Consider the following 24,123-nt stretch of genomic DNA (forward strand, 5'->3'; position numbering starts at 1 on the left):
CGGTGAGCACCTTTGAGGCCAATTGAAGTAGAGTGCACAGCACCTCACTGGGTCAGTACCGTAGATTTGATTTTCAGAAGTGCTGAAGCATCCACAGCTGTCATAAACTTCAGCTACAATTGTGGGTGCTCGGTGCTTCTGACAAATCAGGCACATAGTGTTCATTCTCAAAATTGCCAGGCCATCAGCCTTGCATCCAATTCTCCTTACATTTACAGTGACACCTACTGACTGCAACCAGATCACAGCGAGAGAAGGTGGGCAAGGTCATCTCTTTTTACTGGACCCACTTCTGTTGGTGCAAGAGAGAAACTTTCAAGCTCCACAGAGCACTTCTTTCCCAGACCTGAAGAGCTCTGTGAAGCTTGAAAGCTCGTCTCTTCCACCAACAGAAGTGGGTCGAATAAAACAGTGGTTCTCAACCGGGAGCACACAGAGGTTTTCCAGGAGGTACATCAACTCATCGAGATATTTGCCTAGTTTTACAACAGGCTACATAAAAAGCGCTAGCGAAGTCAGTACAAATGAAAATTTCATACAGACAATGACTTGTTTATACGGCTCTGTATACTATACACTGAAATGTAAGTACAATATTTATATTCCAATTGATTCATTTTATAATAACATGGTAAAAATGACAAAGTAAGCTATTTTTCAGCAATAGTGCACTGTGACACTTTTGTTTTTTTATGTCTGATTTTGTAAGCAAGTAGTTTTTAAGTGAGGTGAAACTTGGGGGTTCGCAAGACAAATCAGACTCCTGAAAGGGGTAGAGTAGTCTGGAAAGGTTGAGAGTTAGAAGTACTGCCCTTGACTCTTGTATGTGACAGTGTTTTGTTTTTTTTTAAAATGTGAGACAGTTGTTTCATGATATGATACCCACTTGGATATCATTTATACCCTGTGACATCGAGACCTTAAGCCAAATCTGAGACCTGGTGGTAAGCCTAGGGAGACATGAATTTTGAATCGCACAATCTGCAACTCGTAATAGTTTGGAACTTCTGACCATTCCTTTGTCAAAAGAGCTCAGTGATACAGCCACACATAAATGACTAGCATGGCAATGGTTTAGCAGTTTGTTTCAGGCTTGCCTATGGGACTTTGTAACACCTATTGCACATGTAATCTCTGCTTATCAGATATCTACTATAACTTCCTATTAATACCAGAGAAACCAACTCTCTTCTCTTTTCCTATACACAAGCTCCATTGTCTGCTTCCTAAAATGTTACCCAAGTTACTAGATGCAATGTCTAAGAGATTGACTTCCTCTCAATCCATTTGATTAAGAGCATTTATGATGGTTTATCTAGCTAATTGTTAAGGGCGCATTCCCAGGTAGTGTATGTTGCAGGTTTTGTTTTTAGTGTTTTCAGCTGGCTTTCAGGCTCCCATTTTGAATGCTAGAGAGTAACGGATGGAAAAAGACAAGAAGATAAGAGGCCTTTTTCCTGCTTTAAGGGGAAGAAAAACTCCATCAATTTCTTTTCCAGAATCTTAATTTGTATCAGAAAAAAAAAACAATCTGGCTCTTTTTAAATAAAATTATTTTGATGTTGATCGTCGTTCTCTGAAAAAATATGCATGACATGACATCAGCGGAATAGTGCCCAGGCCCCCAATTCATACCCAGACTCCACTGATTTCATTGAAGTTATGCCAGGAATTAATGAGGCCAAAGCAAAGACCAAGAACAGGGATTCCGAATGTGTAATAAATCTCATTTTTATTCTAATGTTCAGTTAAAGATCTCTCAAGTCATCCACTGTTTTGTCACACTCAAAACATTCCAGCATCCAGAACCAACCATAAACTGAATTATTAGAAATATTTTGAACAACTTTTTGTCTAAAAGCGGATAGCAGATAACAGAAAATTTTGAGAATCCAAGCAGGCTATTTACAGGATTTTTTTAGTGAAAGACAAAAATCAGTCATGTAGGTTTTAAATATTGCTGATGCTATAATAGTGAGGGTCCTATATGTTCTTGCACAGATGGATGGATGGATGGAAATTATGTCTGGGTTTTAAGTCAATACATAAAACTAGTAGCCTGTATTTTTAGCAATGAAACAGAACAAATAATAAACAAGGGCTGGTTACATTTTAGGGCAAGGTTTCTATAAAATAGTCCCTGCTATTTTCCCCTTAATCTTATGTAGGATCATAAACACTGAGGGGTACTTCATTCCTGATCCTGCAGTCCTTACTCAGGAATACTCTGCAACTCAGCAAAGTATTTTCCCCATACCTAACTTTAAACACGAGTAGTCGATTTAAGTCAGTGGGACTGCTCAGTTGCTTAAAGTTAGTCACCTCGTTAAGTATCTTTCTGAATTATTGACTGAAGGATCAGGTCCTCTAAGTCTGAATACAATCATTGTTCTCGCCTGGATTTTTAAAAGTTTTTAATAGCATTGGGCCTGGTTCTCATTTGCACTAACCACCACTTCACACCACTTCGGCAATGTAAAAGTGGTGAGAACCAACTCAAATCTCCCCCACTTTACTACATTTCTTTTCATTTTAAAGCCCCTTTGTACTGCCAGAGCTGTGCAAAGGGGTCTTGGTGTACATGAGAACCTGGCCCTAACTGTGTGTAAAAAAAAAAAAAAAAAAATCTGTGAATATTGAGTAGTTCGGCTGACAGCTTCTGCCATCTACACACTCTATTTATCCACACCCTGAAAGCCGCACAGCCTGCAGCACTGCAAGCTTCCCTTGTTGAATTGTTGTTGAATGTCAAAACATTCAACAACAGCAACACAAACACTGTGAGGGAGATGGGGTAAGAAGCTAATGAAACTACACCGAGTTACCCCAGTTGAGAATGTGTGTGGAGCCTTTGTTGTAGACTGGATTTGATGTTGGCCTCTGTGATCAAATCCTCACAATGACAGTTATAAAAGAAAGCACAGCTCAGAAAGGATTTTGTACAGTTCATGTATCGGACACAGGTGAGGAGCCCAAGATCATGAATTTTCCAAGGGGTTCTGAGCCATGGATTTGAAAGGTGGAGACACCCAGGAAACAAGGGACTTCTTCGGGGTGGTCCAGTGAGGAGGAATAGGAGGAAACAGGTCACAAGAAAACGTAATCTGGACAAGAGGAAAAGTTTCCAGACTGCAAGGTACCCCCAAGGCAATGGGTAATGCAACCTTTACACATACTGGTGAGCATTTATTTACACGAGCAGTCCTATTGAAGCCAAGGGATTGTGCAATCCAGCCCCAAGCAAGCAGTGGAAGCCCTTTGCTTGAGTCATTTAAAACAGGGCTTCACCAAGCATTAGGGAATGCGCGTTCGCAAAGGCTGGGGGAGTGGAAAAGGTGGGCTAATGGGCCTTTTCCATCTCCGGTTTCTGTGACTCTATGGCATGTTTGTGAGAGGCATGGCTCTGCTTGCTGAAGAAAGTGACAGCAATGTGATTGCAACTGTTCTGTCATTGCAGGATATGGACCTCAGAGCGCTGTGGATGTGAAAATACTCCAGCGTCCTTCCCCCAACCCCTAACTGGCTCTCTGCGGTCCAAGCTTCCTTCTTCTGAGATGGGTAGATGCCCCATCAGGCTCTGATAGGCACATCTGTAGCGTAAGGTCAATCTGAACTGATGATGACTAGGACAGCGAGTGAAATCTGTATATCTGCTGTACTGTGCATGGAGTAAAATGGAGAGTGGTATTGAGCAGCAGCTGTCTCTGTTTTGAGAGATCCTGGCCCTGTATTGGCCCTCAGCGTCCAACAACTGAAGAGATCATGGGATTTATCACACCAGTAATAATAGGAAAACAAGAGACCAAGGAGATGAAGTCCCAGCAGGCAGAAAGAGCTCCTAGGAAGGAGTTTCAAAAGCTATCACACGTCCTCTTACTGAAAGATGGTGCTTGGTTGGTTTCTAAACACCCTGAAAGCAAGTTGCGGGCCATACCTACTGATGGAGTAAATAGCTGCAACTCTTGACTTCAGTGGATTGATGCCTGATTACCCATGCAGTGAATTTGGCTCTTTGTCTGTAACTGAGACCATGCCCGTCATTCCAGTGCAGCCCTACAACAAAACACGCGTGGATCATAACGTGATCCATCTGCAAAGCAGAAAACTCACCCTCCATGTGTGCAATAGTGCTAAAAGTTTCACAGGAAAAGGTTCAACCCAATTCAGTAACATTAATAAATTCGCTTCCATAGGATCTTTTATCGGGGGGGTCTCAAAACACCCTCACAAACGTTAATAAGTGAAGCCACTCGACACCCCTGAGAGATGGTTACACGGATGCAAGGGGAGATCAAGTGATTTGCCTGGATTCACATTATAAGTCAGTAGCAAAAATGGAAGTAGAACCCAGGAGTCCGGATTGCAATCTTCGGCTCTAACCACTAGATAACATTACTTGACATAGCATGTTTTGGAAGTTGGCATTCAGTTTGCTCTCCACCCTAGCCATAAACATCAAAGCAATTCTCATTGAAAGATGAATGCAGAGACTTTCATCCAACAGTGATAGCAGCTCTGTGGAATTAGCTGTCCTTTTTTATCTGTTCATCCATCTGTTGCTGCTGGTACCATAGGCATTGTAGGGAAGCGGGTAATTGGATGTTGGGGAGTTGATCCAGTGATTCTCCCTGCTTCCAAGCTGCTGTTCTCTCTGTTTCTTTTCCTGCTCAGTGATTAAGCGCTGTAGCTCTTCTTGGTCATTAAATGGGTTCTTGCCATACTCTTGTCGAACCCAGGCTCGGTACTGCCAAAACAAAACCAAAATGAGTTGTGAAGCCCACTGATAAGGTGAAAAATGCCTCTGCTTATCATTCGCCCTACACCAGAACCTGCAGATAAAGATCCAGATACAAGAGGCAATCAGAATTATTGGGATGTAGAATGAAATCCTAACTTGTCCCAGTGCAGACTGTAACTGAAATTATGGTGAATCTTTGCTTTCCATGAAATTCTGTGAAAAAAGCTTACAGGAGGGTTCCAGACTGTGCTGCTGGATGTCCATCATCATACAGCATTTAAAGGACCCGATTTGCAGAATTTTGCACCTACCATTGTGCACCTAATTTGTTGCTGCATGTACGTGTGCAAACTACTAACTGCACTAATTTGCACCTGCAGTTATCCAGATTGGGCACACAGCACTGGCGATTGCACTTTCTAGTTAGGTGTGCAATTGCGCATGCACTTTTGGACATGCACAATTGTGGAAATCAGGCCCACAATGATTAGATACTAAACTTGTAGTTAAGTTAATGAGGGAAGCCACACCCCTTTTTCTTTTCTTCTGTAGCATCCTTCATAGAAACTGTATCCCTAAGCACTTTAAGCACTAATGGACAATGGACAGGCTGTGATATAAAAACAAAAACAACGAGGTGTCCGGTGGCACCTTAAGGACTATCAGATTTATCTGGGCATAAGCTAAAACCCACAAAAGCTTATGCCCAAAGAAATCTATTAGTCTTTAAGGTGCCACCGGACTCCTCGTTTTTGTGGATACAGTCTAACACGGCTACCCCTCTGATACTAGGCTGTGATATAAATTGCAGAAAGCAATGGTGCAAAAGTTTAGCATGGGAAATAAATTAAAGCCTTCATTCCCAAGGCCATACACAGCGGGAAACATAAAGAAGACGAGAGATGTTGTCAGATGAGAGGTGAAAGAAGATTATGAGTAAACAAGGGGGGGAAGGATACAAGGAGACTGATACAAGTTGTGGGAGCTACAGAGGAGAAGGTTCTTAAGCCAACAGTGGTTCCATTAAGAGCAGACCTGTTTATTGCATGTCTCAGAAGCTGTTTCCCACCCCTAGTGCTATACAGGCAAAGAGTGGCAAGATAAATGCTGTCAAGTTCCTGTGCAAAGTGCGACGTCCGGCTTGGTAAACATAATGGTGACACCATTGGAAAATGTAACCACAGTCACTCGCATTCCTGTTTTCACTTTATGTCATGACAGTGCAATGGGATTATTTACTTCTTGTTGCCAAGAAGTTACCCTGGTTCCTAGTGCAGTCAAATTACCATAAACAAACACCTCACATTGTTATTTGATGGTGCCTCCGGGAACAACCAGAATCACTGCAGTAGGTCACCAACACAAGTAGGTTCTTGCCTGTCGTACTATTTGGTTTTGTACCATATTTGTTCAGTCTGATTTCTCATCAGTGTCTCCAGTTCCTGCTAATGTCTATGGTCAGCTAGGTTTGGGCTGAGACTGTGGGGTTGTCTGAAGACAAAATATTGCTAATATAAATCTTTGTGACACACACACCCCATCCCTCCCATTGTGCTGCAACATGAAGCCGTCAGGAAGAGCCCTATGCTCTGGGAGTCCATCCCTGAGGGCACAGGTAGGAGGAGGAGGCCAGTTTAGGGTTCTGCAAGGTCAGCAAACTTTATGGTCAACTGTCCACTTAGGGGGTTTCTTGCATCTTCCTCTGAAACAGCTGGTGCTGCCCACGGTCAGAGGCAGGATAATGGACTAGATGGAGAATTGGTCTGACCCAGTATGGCTATTCCTGTGTTCCCCATATACTCTCCTAAACTCCTCAGGCTGTAACTTGTTCGGGGCAGGGACTGTCTCTTTGCACAGTGCCCTGGCCTCTAGACGCTACCACGATACAAATAATCATCCTACATTTTTGTATAGCCAAGCATTCTAGTTGCTGCAGCGAAAAATGTGGAATCGGGTCTGGGAGCACCTGGGAAGAGGCATAGCCATGATTGGGTCTTGGTCTCAATAAGGAAAATAAGGGCACAATAAGGAAAAATTTGAGAGCGACTCCTCTGCAGCATTCGTCTGGCTGTGACAGGGGGAATCCCTTGCTAGGTGACATTTCTGCTCTCTGGAGCAGCGATGGTCGTCACCAAGCTGAGCCATCCCTGATAACACAAGCTTTTGAGTGGGTGGTGGCTTCCACTTAAATCCGGGGGCTTTCCAGTGGGGATTTCTGCAATTCCAGGTCTAATTACTTCCCAGGCCTGCAGGCTGCGGAACCCACTCAATGTGCACTCGTTGCCTTGAATCAGGAAGACATTCAACATTTTGTTAAGGGTGGAGACATCGCTATATTGGCCGTAGGCCAGAAGGCAAGGCTTAATTTCCTTGCTAGAAAACAACCGATGGGAACTGGCCTCCCAAAAATGTGGCCAAGCAGGATATCCTGCATGCTTATTCAGTGCAAAGAGAACACTGCCCTGAAATAATATGGACCACATCCTCCTCTTTGCACTGCCATTCAGTTACTCCTGATTTATCCCATGGTGAGAGAAGAATCAGGCCTGATGTCCTTGAACAAGCTTTTCTGTGAGAAGTTTCCATGGATCCTGGTGAAACTAGATCTTGGAAAGAGTCTAGTTATACATCCAGTTCAGGTCAGGTCACCATGAGTTCACACTACACATGGCTTATCTGACATGGCAATCTGCACTGTTCACTAACAGCAGGGCAGATCAGTGGGTCACCGGAGGACTGGAGAGAGCACTAGGACAATGCATTGCAAGGAGACCTGCCTTAACAGACAGCGCGGCTGCTTCCTGCCAAGAGGAAGCTCCCAGAAAGAAATTCACTTGCCAGAGGCCATCTCTGCCTTAAGCTTAGCTCTGAAACAGTGCCAATGTTAACCCTTTGATGGCCTAATCCTCTGAGATGCTGAGTACTCATAGCTCCCATTGGCTAGGACCGGAGATGGAGGTACTCAGCACTGTGCAGGCCAGGGCCTTAGTTTGCAGAGCAGGTCACTGGTGGGCGTACCCAGCTGTTTTTGGCAGCGACCGTTGTGCATGTTACAGCAGCATGTTCCTAGTCTCTCACTGTACAATGCGGCTCACCTCCCAGAGGTACATTTCCAATCTCTGCTCCTGGGTAAATAATCTGGGGCGGGGAAGGAGGGCACCACCACCATGCAGCAGCCTGACAGGCCCAAGTTTCCACTCCCTAGCTCTAGGGTACCCAGCCCCGGAGCTGTCTCTAACTTCCCAACAGGGGAAAGCAAGAGGCAGCATGACTGACAGTTGTAGCTGCTGCCAAGTGTTTGTTTATCAAGTCAGATACAGGTGTGGTTCAAATGCAATTTCTCCAGCATGAGCCAGTCTGCCCCTCACATCTCACAGCTGGCCCTTGCTTCAGGACCACATTTATCTCCATCACCTGATGCAGCTGGGTCCGTCCCACTGAACGTGTGAGGGGTGGCACATCCTAGAGCATCTGCAAGGGGGCATTCTCGGGCCTGGGGCTCCCTGGGCCAGTGGCAGCTCCGCTGTATCATGACGCTTTGTGGTGGGGAAGGGAAATCAATGGATTTACAAATATTTCCTGTGCGTGCTGGTGCATCGATCAACATCAGCACCTGCCTGGGAACAGGCCACTCATATGTTAATGCAGTCAGAGAGCAAGACAGCATGTGTCTAAAAGATAAGAGGGGCCCTAGGATGAGAGGTAGTGTGGTGCAGTGGGCAGGACACTGGACAAGGGGTATGTCTACACCACAAAATCAAGGTGTGATTGCAGCATGGCTAAGCATACCCATGTCAGCTCTTATCTAGCTAGCACAGGTAACAATAATAGCAAAGATGCAGCAGCACAGGCTCCAACCTTGACATTGTTTTGGGGTCTTCTTAAAGGCCCAACTTCTGGAGTCATGTGATTAACTGAGACTCTCAGCATTCTTCTTTTAAATACTTCTAGCTTTCACGTTTGCAGAGAAAAGCTTGAAAAATGTGACCCGAGCTGGGGTGCTGGAACAATTTGTAATGTGGGGGCGCTGAGAGCCATTGAACCAAACTGTAACCCTGTCAAGTCAGGGGGTACAGCAGCACCCCCACACCCTTACTTCCAGCACCTATGGCATCCGAGTGTGACCAAAGGACTCAAAAAGCCAAAGGCAAAGAACAGGAATGCAAAATGGATTTTTTTTTTAATCTCATGATTTTTGGGGTCGGGCTGACCCATGAATTTTGAACACTGGGGATTTAGTTCAGGGGAGCCTGCATCACAGTAGCGTCCTGACGGCCCTCTCTGCTAGGACTCCATCCAGCCTTGCTGAATGCCTGATGTCCGGGCAAGCTCTGTTCACTGTGGGGAAGCCCCAGGGAATCTCCAGGGTGTGGCATCTTTTGTAATTTGTTTGACATTTTTCTGGAGAAGTTCCTACAGGCTGGTGACTGTCAGACTGCTGCTTATCATGTGACACAACAGTCCACCGCCACCGGAGTTTGCTCAGACCTAAGTTCACCCATCAAAACAACAGGCCCAGAAAGGAAGTAACAGGGCATCGATCCACATAGCCCGGGACTCAGTGGGAAGCTGTTGACATTCTGAGCTGTGTCACATGCTGGCTTCTTTGGATAAGAGAAAAAAATCCCCTCCAGAGACCCTGGGGCTTAGAATGGAACAGAGTATGCCCTAGCTACAACCTGTCACAAAACTAAGGACCGTCACGTGAAATATCTTGGTGATGCTGGCAGGAGGCATTTTGCCTGCATGAGGGAGAGGCAGACAGAATGGCTCCGGGGACACCGAGGGGAGCATGCGTGGAAGTGACATTTATTAAACACTTCAAGAGGTGCACCATGCACTGCTGGCCTGCAGGCACTAGCAGATGTCCAAGGAGGAGTAACATTGGTTACCTGATCCCAGGTCTTTCCTGCCCGGTCCTGACTCCTCTGGGGGTAAGATGCTACTGCCAGAGTTAGCCAACCTCAACCCTCTTCACACTGAGTTGGCTGCAGATCCTCAGCCTCTGTCTCTAAAGAGCTGCATTCCAGCTCAAGAGCGCAAAGTGGATCAGAAGCAGAAGAACTATGCAGACATCATCATCTTCACTCATGACATCTCCTGTTCTGACTTCTAGGATAATCTAATGCTAGCCAAAAAGAACCCTTCTCTTTGATCGGACCTGGCCGGGCTCAGCCAGTGATCGTGTTTTCCTTATGCCTGATCCTCTGCTTTGTTTACTGGAGGTTGGGTTTCTTAATTAACATTTGCTGATGTCCTTTAGGTGCTGCTGAACATGGGAGACTTGCTGTCAAATGAAGCCCTGCTTAGACGCACACACTATCCAAGCATCTCTCCCCTGACTTGCAATTACCTGACCCCTCTCCACTATTCTAGTTCTGGGCTGCTGCTGCTGCTGGGGCCCCAGCCGGCACTCATCATCCATCCTGGAATACCCAGCAGTGTCTTCTTTTTCACCAGCCGGTCTCACAAACAGAGCTCATTAGACAATTACAGTACCAAATTTACACACATAAAATGCACCCACAAAATTTGTACAGGAACTCCTCACTTAAAGTCGTCCCGGTTAACGTCGTTTCATAGTTACGTCGCTGATCAATTAGGGAACATGCTCGTTTAAAGTCGCGCAATGCTCCCTTCTAACGCCGTTTGGCAGCCGCCTGCTTTGTCCACTGCTTGCAGGAAGAGCAGCCCATTGGAGCGAGCTGGTGGGGGCTTGGAACCAGGTTGGACCGGCAGCCCCCCGATCAGCTCCCCGCTCCCCTAAATTCCCTGTGCAGCAGCGGCCCAGCAGGCTATCAGGGCTGGCTCTAGGTTTTTTGCCGCCCCAAGCAAAAAAATGGTTCCCCCCCTCCTTTTTCTTTTCGCTTTTACGCATGTTTGCACTTTGCAATGGTTTTGTTTGGTTTTGTTTTTGACTGTTTAAAATTAAAAAAAAATGAAAACAGAGAATTTGTAGTTAGTGAAATAAAACAATTTCCTACTAGTGTATTCATTTCATTTTAACAAAATCACAATTACAAACAATTTGGGTTCAACTACACACCATAATGAAAAACGTTAGTGTCTGCCCGTGCGCCCAGTTTCTCATAAATTAAAAGAATTTATATGAACTGAATGTTTCTGGTTTTTATACTTGCATAGTCTTTTAGTAATTCAGTGAAATCTAAATTTTTTGCAATGGTACTTTCCACTGAAATGAATGCAAGTCCTGACAAACCACTTTGAGACATGGTGGACCTCAAATAATTTTTTAGTAATTTCAGTTTTGAGAAACTGCGCTCACCAGAAGCCACTAATACTGGTGATGTTAAAAGAATGCCTAATGCTATAGCAGTGCTTGGAGTGAGGTGCTCGGGGCTGTACATCCCGCCCGTGGGCCCCCAGCCCGATCTCAGACCCAGACCCATCCCTACAGAGGGGACAGTAACTGACAGAGCGGCAGGGGGGGGGTCAGGTGTGCCCGCCCAGCGCCAAGCTGCCTGGGGCGGCTGGTCCCTTACTGGCCGCGGGTCCTGCTCCGACCCAGGCTCCTCTCCGGCTCCTCCGCTGCTTGTGACACGTGTGGCAGGGGCGGGCGGGTGAGGGGGGAGGAGCCACATCACCCCACTCCCCCGGCGACGGGGTCCAGGGCAGGGACCGCTCCCGGGCCGGGACCCCCCGCGCTGAGCCCGCCGCCCCGCCCCACGCAGGGCCCCATTGGTTGACTGAGCGGGGCCGGGGGGGAAAAAATAGATGGCCGGAACGCCGCCCCTGGAAATGTGCCGCCCCAAGCACGTGCTCGCTGTGCTGGTGCCTAGAGCCGGTCCAGCAGGCGATCAATTTCCGGCAGTTCACCTGTCCCTCCCCCCACTGCCATGTGCTGCTCCTGCCCGCTGCCTTGGAGCTGCTCTCCAGAGCCTCCTGCTTTCTGGGGTGGGGGGAGGAGAGCGGGGCTAATGTCAGGGTGTCCCCCTTCTCCCCTGCTCCTGCACCCCGCTTACCCCATCTCCATAGAGCAGGGGGGACACACGACAGGGCTCAGGGCAGAGGGTCTTCCTGGCAGCAGCTGCTGCGGTCTCAGCTTGCTGATTAACTTAACAAGGTAGTGTACTTAAGAGTGGTGTCAGTGTACTTAAAGGGGAAATGCGCATCTCTCTCTCTGACATACAGGATGTGTGCGTCTGTCTCTGTCTGCCATGACGTCTCCCCTCCCTCCAGTCGGGCTGCCTTGTAGAGTGTGAGGCTACACTAACAACAGTGAGTTAACCCTTGAGGGCTCAGCCAATTGCTAGTTCATCATTTAGCAGTAAGGCATTCCCTGGGAGATATCCCACCCTCTGACTCCACCACCTCAACCAAGCTTCACAATCATCATCGCTGTGTACAGCATTAAATTGTTTGTTTAAAACTTATAATTCTTATGGGGAAAATGGATTTGCTTAACATTGTTTCGCTTAAAGTCGCATTTTTCAGGAACATAACTACAACGTTAAGTGAGGAGTTACTGTAGGTACTTTTTTTTTGCATGCATGCATAAAACAAACAAAATCCCCAAGTAACAAGTACCAGATCCAACCCCCAACTTCTGTAAGCATTTGGTATTTGCATGATCAGTTGCCTAATTTATGCGTACAAAACAGATGTGCCTGCGAATTTTGCTAACACAGACAAGAGACCCCCTGCAAATTTGGTTCTTAATTTATTTTGGAGACATAATGACATTGCAACTTACTCTCAGCACACCCCATGCATGTGCAGTCACATCATGCACCAGAAATCACACCAGTAAAATGGGAACATCTGAGAGTCATGGCCTACAATTGTTTTGTCCCATGCGTAAATGCCAGCCCACGAGCAAGGAGAGGAAACGATGTACCTCCTTGAGCAGAGTCATCTCGTACTCCTGCAGCTGCTGCTGGAAGCCAAAGTTAGGACTGACATAGGAACGGACAACCCTGGTGGCAGCCAGACACTCCTCCCAGCTGAGGTCAGTCACAGTCATAAGGTAAGCCACCAGGATGGTGGTGCTGCGGGAAACACCAGCCAGGCTGTCATAGCAGAAGGATTGAAAACAAGAAGAGCACACAGTGACAAAGTGCACTCAGGAGGTGGGAGAGCCCAGGAGGAGCAACCCCAATTCAGCTGCCTGGCTAGAAGTACATCCTGCATGGAGTGCATCAGTCAGCCCTGCACCAACACCCTGTGAAAGACACATAAAGTGTGTGTGGAAAGGCAGTCCCCTGTTTCAGAGGGGGCCTCTTTCGGGAATGCTTTTCCTATCAAGAGCTATCATTAATCCAGTGGATAGGAAACTGCACTGGGACTCAAAAGATATAGATTCTGTTCCCAGCTCTACCGCTGATCTGCTGAGGGACCTTGGGCACGAGGCTTCCAATCTCTAGGCATCTATTTCCCCTCCCACCACTAATCTGTCTTGTCTATTTAAACCGCAAGCTCTTCAAGGCAGGGCCTGTCTCTCGTCTGTGCCCGTGGAGCACTCGGCACAATGGGACCCTGGTCCCAGTCGGGGCAGGGCCTGTCTCTCCTTGTGTATCTGTGCAGCACCTGGCACAATGGGGCCCTGATCTCAGCTGGGGCAGGGCATATAACGCACTGTGTGTCTGTATAGTGCCCAGCAAAATGGGACCCTGGTCCCAGTCAGGGCAGGGCCTGTCTCAGGCTGTGTGTCTGTGCAGCGCCTTCACAATGTGGCCCTGGTCTCACTGGGGCCTTTGGGTGCTACTGTAGTATTAACAGAGCTTTTGATAACAATGAAAAACACAGTGAATATAAGCAAAGGGGGCAATTGACATCAACACTGACCAATGAATGAGGCAGCCTCCCCCATGGAGCCGGCATTCATGAATGAACCCGATGCTCTCCTTAAAATGCTGGATCCTAGGAGAGAAAGCAAACAGCGAGATTAGGCAGAGGTCACCCATTCTATGGCGCATGTGGTTCTGGCTCAGTCCGTTTCCAGAGAACCTGCGCCCTCCTGGATCTCTGGACAAGACGCTGAGCTCCTTTCTATGGGGAGGTGTAATAAAGAGAGCTGCCAAGTCTCATGCTGCTGCAGGAAGACTCTGGTTTTACAGATTGTTTTTAAGCATGGCCCTGCTTGACCTGGCGAGTTAGCATAGGCGCCAGGTGAGCACTGCTGCCAGCAATAATAAAAAGACTGCATCTGGATAGCCGGTTATGTACCCAAAGCGATGCACAGCCATTAACCGGACACTCCCCAGAACCCTGTGAGAGAGAAGTGTCAAATTAACCCCTTTGTAGCATTAGGCAGCTGAGACTCAGAGAGTTTCATTGGTTAGCTCCCCTGCACCTCAGGGCTAGAACCCAGGATGCCCTGGCCGCTAGTCCCCTACTCAGTACACTGGCCCATACTCCTCCTCTAAGGGAGGATGGTCTTGGGGAAGAGGCACTGGCTTGGAACTCGGGCAATTGGGGCTCAGTCCCCAGCTCTGCCACAGACTTCCTGAGTGACCTTGGGCAAGTCACTTCACCTCTCTGTACCTCAGTTTCCCCATCTGTAAAATGGAGATAATGATACAGATCTCTTCTTTGAAGCGCTTTGAGATGTACTGATGACAGGTGCTAGATAAGAGCTAGATATTGTTATTATGAGGAGAAATTTTAAAAGCTGGGCACGTTTAGCCTTGAGAAAAGAACACCGACAGGGGACCTGAGAGTCTTCAGATCTGTTAAGGCTGTTATAAAGAGGATGGGGATCAATTGCTCTCCCTGTCCACTGAAGGTAGGACAAGAAGTAATGGGATTAACCTACAGCAAACGATTTAGGTTAGATATTAGGACAACTTTCTAACGATCAGGCCAGCTCTGGAAGAGGCTTCCAAGGGAGGTTGTGGAATCCCCGTCGTTGGAGGTTTTTAAGAACGAGTTGGACAACCCCTGTCAGGGAGGGTCTAGGTTTACTGGGTCCTGCCTCAGCACAGGGGACTGGACTGGATGACTTCTCAGGGTCCCTTCCTGCCTGACATTTCTATTATTTCTCTGATTTTCTGTACAATGGGGATAATCATGATTCCTTTCTCCTACTTCTCGTCTAATTCGATTGTCAGCCCTCTTGGGCGGGGACTGTTCCTTACAGAGCTCAGCACAGTGGGGCCCAGATCTCTGTTGGCGTCTATAGGTATTACCCTCATACAAATGATAACAAGAACTCCATGCAAGTCAGTGATATGTTACCAGATTTAAAGGCAGGGCGTTACACTGATTCAGATCACAAACATCCGCCCATGCCCGGCATCATAGTATCTAGGTGCCAATATAAACGTCATTCTGCTAAATCCCATCAAAGACAAAGAACATTTCAAGAATAATGGTAGGGTACAAACCTCTGTGTTTCTTCTTCTTCTAAATCAGTGTTTACTGTAAATGTTTCCTTGTTATTCGCTGGCCCAGATGCTGCCGCTAAGCCAAGGAACTGATGGCTGAATTCTGAAGACCTTTTTCGCCATTAAAAAAACAAAGGGGCCATTTTCAATCCAAAAGGGAGAGGTAACCGAGGGGAGAAACTGCAGGGAAAGCCCATGCCCAGGATAGCAGGTGTGTGGCTGCCCCTCATCATTGTTTCCATCAGCCCCCCACCACTGCGTTCTCCATTCACGTTCCAGATTAGCTGTTCCTTTCTCTATCTCGTGCTCTCCCTGCCCAATTCTTTGGGATAAATGCAGACCTGGTGTCGATGGATGCAACTCTGAAGGCAGGAAGCCACCTCTGGGAGACTTGGATGGACTCTGGAAAGGTGTTAGGTCCAGGCTTACTTGGGAGCCATAAGGATGAGCCAGTACAATGGCCAAGGGAAGATGTAGGGGAAATCCTGGATGATTCCTGCTCTCTGCATAAATATACTGGGCCAGATTCTGGCTTCAGCTATACCTGGAGTAATTCTACGGATGTCAATGGAGTTACTCCTGGCTTATGCACATGTGTGCCAGAGAAAAGAATCTGATCTGTTCTCTCTGCCCTGCTATCTCAGCCCTTCTTGGATCTGCAGAGCTCCTGGACATACGTGAACCATTAACAAAAGATCTAAGAAAAACAAAGCAAGCCGAGGTCTGGCAACCAGCCATCCTGGCATAACACCAGTCCCATCCAAGGAGACATTAACCCTTTGCGTGTGTGGCAGCAGAATGCTTCCTTTGTCACCATCCAAGTGAATTGGTGATTTATTAAATGAGTCCAGCATCTCTCCCTGGAACAGGACCCTTGGAGCCAAGATAAGGGCTATTGTTATTGCAGGAATAAGGTTAAGCCATCAGAAGCTCCTCTCCTTCCTTCCTTCCCCCCCTTCGCCCCCCCCCCTCCCGACCACACATGCTTTCTCAGACATCACCCTGACTTCCTCAGCCTTCTCATGATAAGGGTGGGGATGTTCTCCCACAGCCTTCCTGATTTCTCAGAAGTTAAGACAAGATTCGATTGATTGTACAAAGCCACAGCGGAGCCATTCCCCAGCAACCAGGTCGGTGGCTTTTCTCTGTAGAACATTCTACACTGGTACTGGAGGGCTTGTTATTCATGTGTGACCACAGGAGTGGGAGTCCAGGTTCTAATCCTGGCTCCGGGGATCTGACAAATCTTTTCCATCTCTAGCTTCTCTGCTAAGAAGGGATGCTGCCCACCTCCTGGAAGAACACAGTTCACACACCTTCTAGAAACCATTCAAAGACAGTGCCAATGGCAGCAAGTGTTTTAGTTGCCCAAAGCTCAGAGAGACACTACTATCCTATAAAGGTTTTTCTACCACGTTCATCACCATAATACCTGAACGTCTTCCCGTAGTGCATTAAGCAATGTGTCTACACATCTGTCACATGTTACTTGTCTTGTTTTGGTAGGGGTCTTTTTTTTTTAATATAAATATACCTGTGGCTATGCATTTGTTAGAGAAGGCTGGTCAAAGGAATGCACCTTGCATTTGAAGTGGCAAGTGGTGAGTTTTGGGATGGATCTTTGCTCCTGGGGGAGTACATTCCAGTCTCGGACCACCCCCAGAGAAAGTTCTGTCTCCCACAAAGATGCCCTCTACCCTTGTTGCTGAGAGCTCCATTGTGTTAAAGCACAGTTGTCAATCATGCTTTGTGCTGGAGCGTTAGATGGTCTTTTAGACACCCCTGGGCTTTGAAGATAAGGACTGAGACGTTGCAGTAGATTTGAAATTCTATGGGAAGGGAAGCTAGTGTAGAGAGAGGAGGATGGGTTGGATGCACTCAAGGCCCTAATTCCATTGGGTTTATAACAGCCTCTTCCAGACTGTCTTACAGCAAAGGCAGTTAGCTCTTCAGCACATTTTTCTTCTTTCTCTGGACTGAGAAGCAGATGCAGGCTGGCTAAAAGTGAACTGGAAAAGTCCCACGTTCCCCTGGGCTTGGAACAAAAGCTTATCCCCATGCAGATTTCCAGTCGCCTCCTTGACTCATGGCAAGTAAAGTCTCTTTGCTTTTGGGAACATAGGAGTAGCCACATCATCTCAAACCACTGGTCCATCTGCTGTGGTATCCTCCTGCCAGGAGTGGCCAATTCTTGATGCTTCAGGAGAAGGAGGGAAAAAAACCCAACTCCCTATAATTCAGTTGGCCCATAGGCAATCAGCTAACAATCTGCAGGGTGAGGTTTATCAGCTTATTAATTGATAAGACTTTGTATTTTATAGCACCTAAAGAGGTATATTGGGTGGGAAAAAATAGCTGTTGGCAGTAACTTGGTGTTTAACAGACTCCTATGAACCCAGTGGTAGCGCCTTCCTTGGAATTTAACCCCTTGTTGGCTAGAGCTAACCGTTATTCCTTGTCACGCCTTGTAGCTAAGTCTCCCATTCTCCATTCAGCAGCTGGGTTTTTGAAAGTTGACACGACTCAGCTGCACTAGATTGCTGACAGGCTGTATGTGGTCACCCCCTCCACCAGGGATGTGGGAGCTGAACACTTAAGGAGGATACAGAGATGACTCAGAGGGTCTGAGTTTGGGCATTACAGAAGAACACTAAAATTAGCTGGATCACCAAAACTAGGAACAATGAGGTGATGAGAAGTATGAATTGTTAAAAAGCCCAATTACTTGAGACCCTAGGAAATCAATCACATCTTTCTGTAGACACGCTGATCTCAGAGTGACCTGACTGGAGCATTCATACTATCAGGCAAGATGGCAGGCAAACCAGTAAGAGGAGGAAAGAAAGCCAGCTACGTTGGAAACAGCACCAGATCGACTGGTACCCAAAGGAGAGGGGAAGTTTTATAACACTGTTGTGACTGCGAAAGATGAGTGGTAGTGGTGGTGGTGGACAGCCTCCATATCGGATATGTCACTTGAAGAAGAACAATCCCATGCAGGGACCCGTTGCTTTCATGTTATGGGAAAGGGACTCTGTCCTTCAACGTTCTGAAGTCCTCAGTCAATTCCCCTCTAGCTCCTCTTGTCTTGCTTCGTAGTTCCCCACCCCCTGCTGTCTCTCATATAGAAATGAATGGATGGCTTTGTAAATTATCATCATCTCTCAGATCTTCTTTTCATTTCCATCCCAAGCCCCTTTGCATTCCTGACACAGCCCTGGGATACACAGCCCTCGGGGGGGAGGGATAGCTCAGTGGTTTGAGCATTGGCCTGCTAAACCCAGGGTTGTGAGTTCAATCCTTGAGGGGGCCATTTAGGGAAGTGGGGCAAAAATTGGGGATTGGTCCTGCTTTGAGCAGGGGTTTGGACTAGATGACCTCCTGAGGTCCCTTCCAACCCTGATATTCTATGATAGCCCCCTATTTTCTCCACATTGAACTCACACCTTCTAACCGTCCCACATGTCACAGCCATTCACCACCATCCTTCCAAACAACGACTCAAAAAGTTTCCATTCGGAGCTGACACTTTAATCAGCCACGAGGGGGGACTGAGTCACAGGATGCCGCTACCTCTTCTGCATATCTCCAGGGGACTGACTACTGCTGCCACAGTTCTCCCACACTTACTGGCTAAGGAAGTGAAAAGAAAAGGATGTGAAGGAAACCTGAGTTGTCTTATACCAACACAAAGCCCTATGCTAGGTCACAAAACTAGCCCAAATACAGCTATCTTATTGGGTAACATCTTCCATGAGTCAACAACTCCCAGCTCATATATCCATAGGACTGTCTTTGTAATACTTTCCATTCCATTGTAGGAATAAGGCACTGTGTGCATATATGTACGTACTATTAATGTACAGTTCATAAAATAAATCACAGCATTAAACAGCTTTCACTTTCAATACTCTTACTTTTCTCTATTTGTTGCATTTTTTCTGCCCTCCCATCCCCTAATATTAACGTGGATTTTTACCCAGAAAATTGTGAAGTTAATTTTTTGCACCAATTTTCACCCAGTTTTTAATTTTTGTAATAAACACGGATACATATTTTAAACAAAATAAAAACCAAAAACACAGGGCCTCGGTTATGATGGATTTGTTGCTCTCCTTGGGGAGCTTGAAGCCTTTGGCTTCATGTCCCACAATACACCAGCCCCGGAAATGCACTGCTGGACAAGCCTTTTTGTGTAATTGTTTGGTTCAGGTTTTTAATGTAGTGCTGACTTCCTCTCCATGGGAACCCACTTTTGCTGACTCTTTACCCCAGCTGATTTCCCAGACCATGTCAGCCACCAGAATGCTCTCTCTCATGTTTACAGGCATCAGCCCCAAGGAACATACTCAATTTCCAGCCATCTCCTAGAGTAATCAGTACAGATTCCCTCTTTACATGCAGGTCATTATGAGTCTCCAAGGTCTCCAGTCACAAACCTCCCTTCTTAGAAATCCTTTGTAAGTTCACCCGCATTGTGAAATCTCTGGTATAAAGCAATGTGCAAAAAATAGTTCCTTGAACAACTCTTCCTTCCTGTGGCCAGTTTTGTGTAGACATGTCACAAAGGAAAAAAAAAATCCTGATCTTGCTGAGGAAAGGTTTTCTTGTAAAGCTTCTCTTTCCGCTCACTGGGAACATGAGCAAGCAGAATTAGAAGGCCGGGACATGTCTCTTTCTCCGAAAGATGCACTCTCCAGTGGAACACTAGCAGCTCTCCAAATACCCAGGGACAAAGTTTCCAAGGCAGCCTCTGAACCTGCACACCCAGAACCGCAGGTTTGCATCTGCAAGTGGCATTTCTATGGAAATGGAGCGGCGAGATGGTGTCGGACTGGCGTCATTCATGGGGCACCCCAATACTATTTGTGCATGGAAAGATGAGCTTTGGAGCACCCACAGGTATGTGCCCCAGAACAGAAGGGTTGCAATTTAAGCGTTGTGGAGAGGCCACTTTGAGATTCTGCCACTGGATTACGCTCAGTGGGGACCGATACCATGAACATTGCAGTGATAATGGTACCGCACCGAGGGTTGGCCAGCATGAGCAGGAGGCCTTGGGAAGAGAAGTCAAAACCTCCAACTCCAAACACACAGCTCTCTGTCTGGAGTTGGGTTTTGTGGCCCATTAAATCCACCAGTGAGGGATCACCACTGTGAATAGGCCTGAATTTAACATGGATCCACTGGGATCTGGAGGGCACTGACAGTCACTCTGCTGACGCTGTGTGGCCTTGAGCAGAGTGAAGCTCAGCAGTGGGAAAAGACCTGTCCACCAGCCGCATTCTTCAGATCCCATGGGGGCCTGGGAGGGAGAAAATCCACTGCACCCCCACAACACACAAACACACACACACTCCATCCCGGGCATGGGGGTTGGGGGAGCAGGGGAAAGTGGGGTGAGAAGGAGCAAAGCAAGACAGAAAGGATTTGTGGTTGAGGAGAGGAGGTAAGGAGAGAACTCGCATCCCAAAGACGGACCTGCACAGCTCCTCCCACTCAGGCACCAGAGAGAACTGAACAGAGACTCATGATCAGGTCTGATGCAGAAAGTCACTACTCCGCGCCATCTCCCTGGGGTTATAACGCTGCAGCAGTTCCTAGAAGTCAGACTCCAGAGTGGCTGGAGAGTAACACCCCCCACGCTCCCTCACCAGTGCATTCCTTCCAAGCATTGCAGCACAAAGGAGGAGCTGTAATCAGCTCTGCCCCCAGCCATATTTTACCTGGGAAGAGGGTTTTGCAGGGTGGAAGCAGCTGCATGAACCCTCAGAGCATGCCAGGCTGACTGAGGGCAATCATGCATGGATGCAAAAGCAGTAGCACCTCAGCAAAACTTAGTATTGCAGAGTACAGCTCCGTGGGCTGGGGTGACAGGATTCCTGAAAGGGCCCCAAATGCACATGCAGCTATTCATACACACAGAGATGATAATGCCTAGCTCCTAGCTAGCCCGTTTCTTCAGGAGATCTCAAAGCGCTTTGCAAAGGAGGTCAGTATCATCGTCCCCATTTTACAGATGGGGAAACTGAGGCATGGAGAGGGGACATGTCTTATCCAAAGTCACGTGGCAGAGCCAGGCATAGAAGCCAGTCCAGTGCTCTACTCACTCCAGTACACTGCCTCCCATTTTAGCCATTTATTCCTAAACAAAGGGTAGGAATAAACAGTCAGTTTTCAGAATGGAGAGAGGTAAATAGTGATGTCCCCCAGGGATCTGTACTGGGACCAGTGCTGTTCAACATATTCATAAATGATCTGGAAAAGGGGGTAAACAGTGAGGTGGCAAAATTTGCGGATGATACAAAATTACTCAAGATAGTTACGTCCCAGGCAGACCATGGAGAGCTGCAAAAGGATCTCTCAAAACTAGGTGACTGGGCAACAAAATGGCAGATGAAATCAATGCTGATAAATGCAAAGTAATGCACATTGGAAAACATAATCCCGACTATACATATAAAATGATGGGGTTTAAATTAGCTGTTAACACTCAAGAAAGAGATCTTGGAGTCATTGTGGATAGTTCTCTGAAAACATCCACTCAATGTACAGCGGCAGTCAAAAAAGCGAACAGAACATTGGGCATCATGAAGAAAGGGATAGATAATAAGACAGAAAATATCATGTTGCCTCTATATAAATCCATGGTACACCCACATCTTGAATACTGCGTGCAGATGTGGTCGCCCCATCTCAAAAAAGATATATTGGAATTTGAAAAGGTTCAGACAAGGACAATAAAAATGATTTGGGTTATGCAACAGCTTCTGTATGAGATGCGATTAATAAGACTGGGACTTTTCAGCTTGGAAAAGAGACAACTAAGGGGACATATGATTGAGAGGTCTATAAAATCATGACTGGTGTGGAGAAAGTAAATAAGGAAGTGTTATTTACTCCTTCTCATAATACAAGAACTAGGGGTCACCAAATGAAAGACAGCAGGTTAATACAAACAAAAGGAAGTATTTCTTCACACAACGCACAGTCAACCTGTGGAACTCCTTGCCATAGGATGTTGTGAAGGCCAAGACTATAACAGGGTTCAAAAAAGAACTAGATAAATTCATGGAGAATAGGTCCATCAATGGCTATCAGCCAGGGTGGGCAGGGATGGTGTCCCTAGCCTCTGTTTGCCAGAAGCTGGGAGTGGGCGACAGGGCATGGATCACTTGACGATTACGTGTTCTGTTCATTCCCACTGGGGCAACTGGCATTGGCCAGTGTCAGAAGACAGGATACTGGGCTAGATGGACCTTTGGTCTGACCCAGTATGGCCGTTCTTATGTTTTTATGTATCTATGTGTATACACACACACAAACAGACCTGTCAGCATGTTTCCAGTGGTTGTATGCAGTGTCCAATAAAATATATTACTTCACCCGCCCTGTCTCTCCTGTGTCCAAGGGGGCATTTTCACTTTTTAAAATGGCCTTTTTTCAGAAACAATATTTTGGGCAAAAAATTGTCTACTTGGTCAGATGTTGTGGGGAGGGGTTTTGTGAAAAATGTTGTGCCTTTTTTCAATGTTTCTTTTAGAGTTAGTGTTGAAAACATTATCTAAATGCCTATGGACACTTGTTTGTGCAAAGTTTTGACAATTATTTCAGGAATGTTTCCAAGGAAAGTTTGGAGGGAAAAATCGGGGAGAAATGGCAATTGAAAAATATACGCAAATAAAAAATGGATCCATTTCAAATCCTTTGACACAAAATCAACTTGGAAATCTTGAGGGAAATGAGTTTGCCATTTTTTGACTAGCTCTGCACACATACATATACACCTCTATGTATGAATATATATGTACATATATATCAAATCTAGAAATGTTATTAATATGCAGGCTGTGTTTAAGCTCAGCAATGATCTAAAGATAGTTCAAATTCTAATGATCACCCCTTCATTGCCGGGACATTCATTCATTGAAAACTAACAATTTGCTGCCCACGTAACAATTTGTGTAAAAACTTGGAAAGAACTTACAGGTTTTGACTGGAGGAATCTGACACTGATATACAGAGGTAGGTCATATCCTGAAACAGAAGGAAGGAGACAACATTAAAATGCCTTCAACAAGCTTGTAACCAGAAATCTCCAACGCCTATGACCCTCTTAAACCCCTTCCCCCCGCCCGACTGTTCTTGCAGCATCACCCGTGTGACATTGTTAAACCAGGTGCCAGCTCTTGCCAAGTCTGTGAGCACTGACAAATTTATAGCTGGAAACCAGACCAGTTCACCTATGTTAATATTGTTCAAGATAGATGTTAGACATGTAAGGATGTGTTTAGTCTCTATAAAATGCTTGTAAATTGCTGCCGGCATTAATCTCACTTGTAATGGCTGTATTCCAGGCTACCAGGTAAAATATGCTTGTTTTATAATTGTAAAAATGCCTGCTCTGAACTTGTGAACTCAGACGGGAAGAGTGGCTCCCTCCGCCCATCCAGAAAGATTATCAAAATTAGGTGGGCCATCCTAGAGCAAAAGCTTTGCTGGTTGCCCCATGCACACATGGGGAACTACATGCAGAAGGCCTTGTCCCATGGGTTTGAATGCTGGAAGAGGGAAATAAAGATAGCTGACATGAAGATTTTTCATCTCTTTGCTGTTTGGACTCTTACAAGGGTTGGAGCTAAGAAACAAAAAGCAGAGATCCCCAAGATCAACCTAGGTTAGCCCTGAAAAGACATTAAATGCTGACGGATTACTACATCTCTGTCGCTTTTGGAACCATATACTGTAACTCATTTGTGCATATCTGTTGCCTTCTTTAACCTGTAAATAACGCTCTCATTTCTTTTTCCTCGTTAATAAATCCTTAATTAGTTTCCTCGTTAATAAATCCTTAATTGCTATAGGATTGATTACCAGCGTTGTCTCTGGTGTGAGATCTAGGTACAAATTGATCTGGGGTAAGTGACTGGTTTCTTGGGACTGGGAGCAACCTGAATATTTTGTTGTTTTTTGGTGTAAGTGACCATTTATCTCCAAGTGCAACTTGCCTGGCTGGCAAGATAGACTGGAGTGCCCAAG

General features: G+C 46.3%; 1 protein-coding gene across 2 annotated transcripts in view; it reads right to left on the bottom strand.

Moving 5' to 3' along the window:
- Nucleotides 1-596: 596 nt before the first annotated feature.
- The window catches only part of LOC102943626 (dual specificity protein phosphatase 22-A), a 46,120-nt gene continuing 22,593 nt past the window's right edge, over nt 597-24,123 (bottom strand). The window contains exons 4-8 of one of the 2 annotated variants that reach the window (XM_037878065.2): nt 23,072-23,121; nt 15,085-15,195; nt 13,544-13,618; nt 12,597-12,768; nt 597-4,744 (exon numbers count right to left, since the gene is read on the bottom strand). In XM_037878065.2, coding sequence (XP_037733993.1) covers nt 4,538-4,744; nt 12,597-12,768; nt 13,544-13,618; nt 15,085-15,195; nt 23,072-23,118 — 612 coding nt within the window. In that variant the 5' untranslated portion in view covers nt 23,119-23,121 and the 3' untranslated portion in view covers nt 597-4,537. The remainder of the gene's footprint in view (nt 4,745-12,596; nt 12,769-13,543; nt 13,619-15,084; nt 15,196-23,071; nt 23,122-24,123) is intronic. The other variant, XM_037878064.2, reaches the window with a different exon arrangement.

Source organism: Chelonia mydas, chromosome 12, assembly GCF_015237465.2.
Source record: "Chelonia mydas isolate rCheMyd1 chromosome 12, rCheMyd1.pri.v2, whole genome shotgun sequence".
Classification (NCBI taxonomy): Eukaryota; Metazoa; Chordata; order Testudines; family Cheloniidae; genus Chelonia; species Chelonia mydas.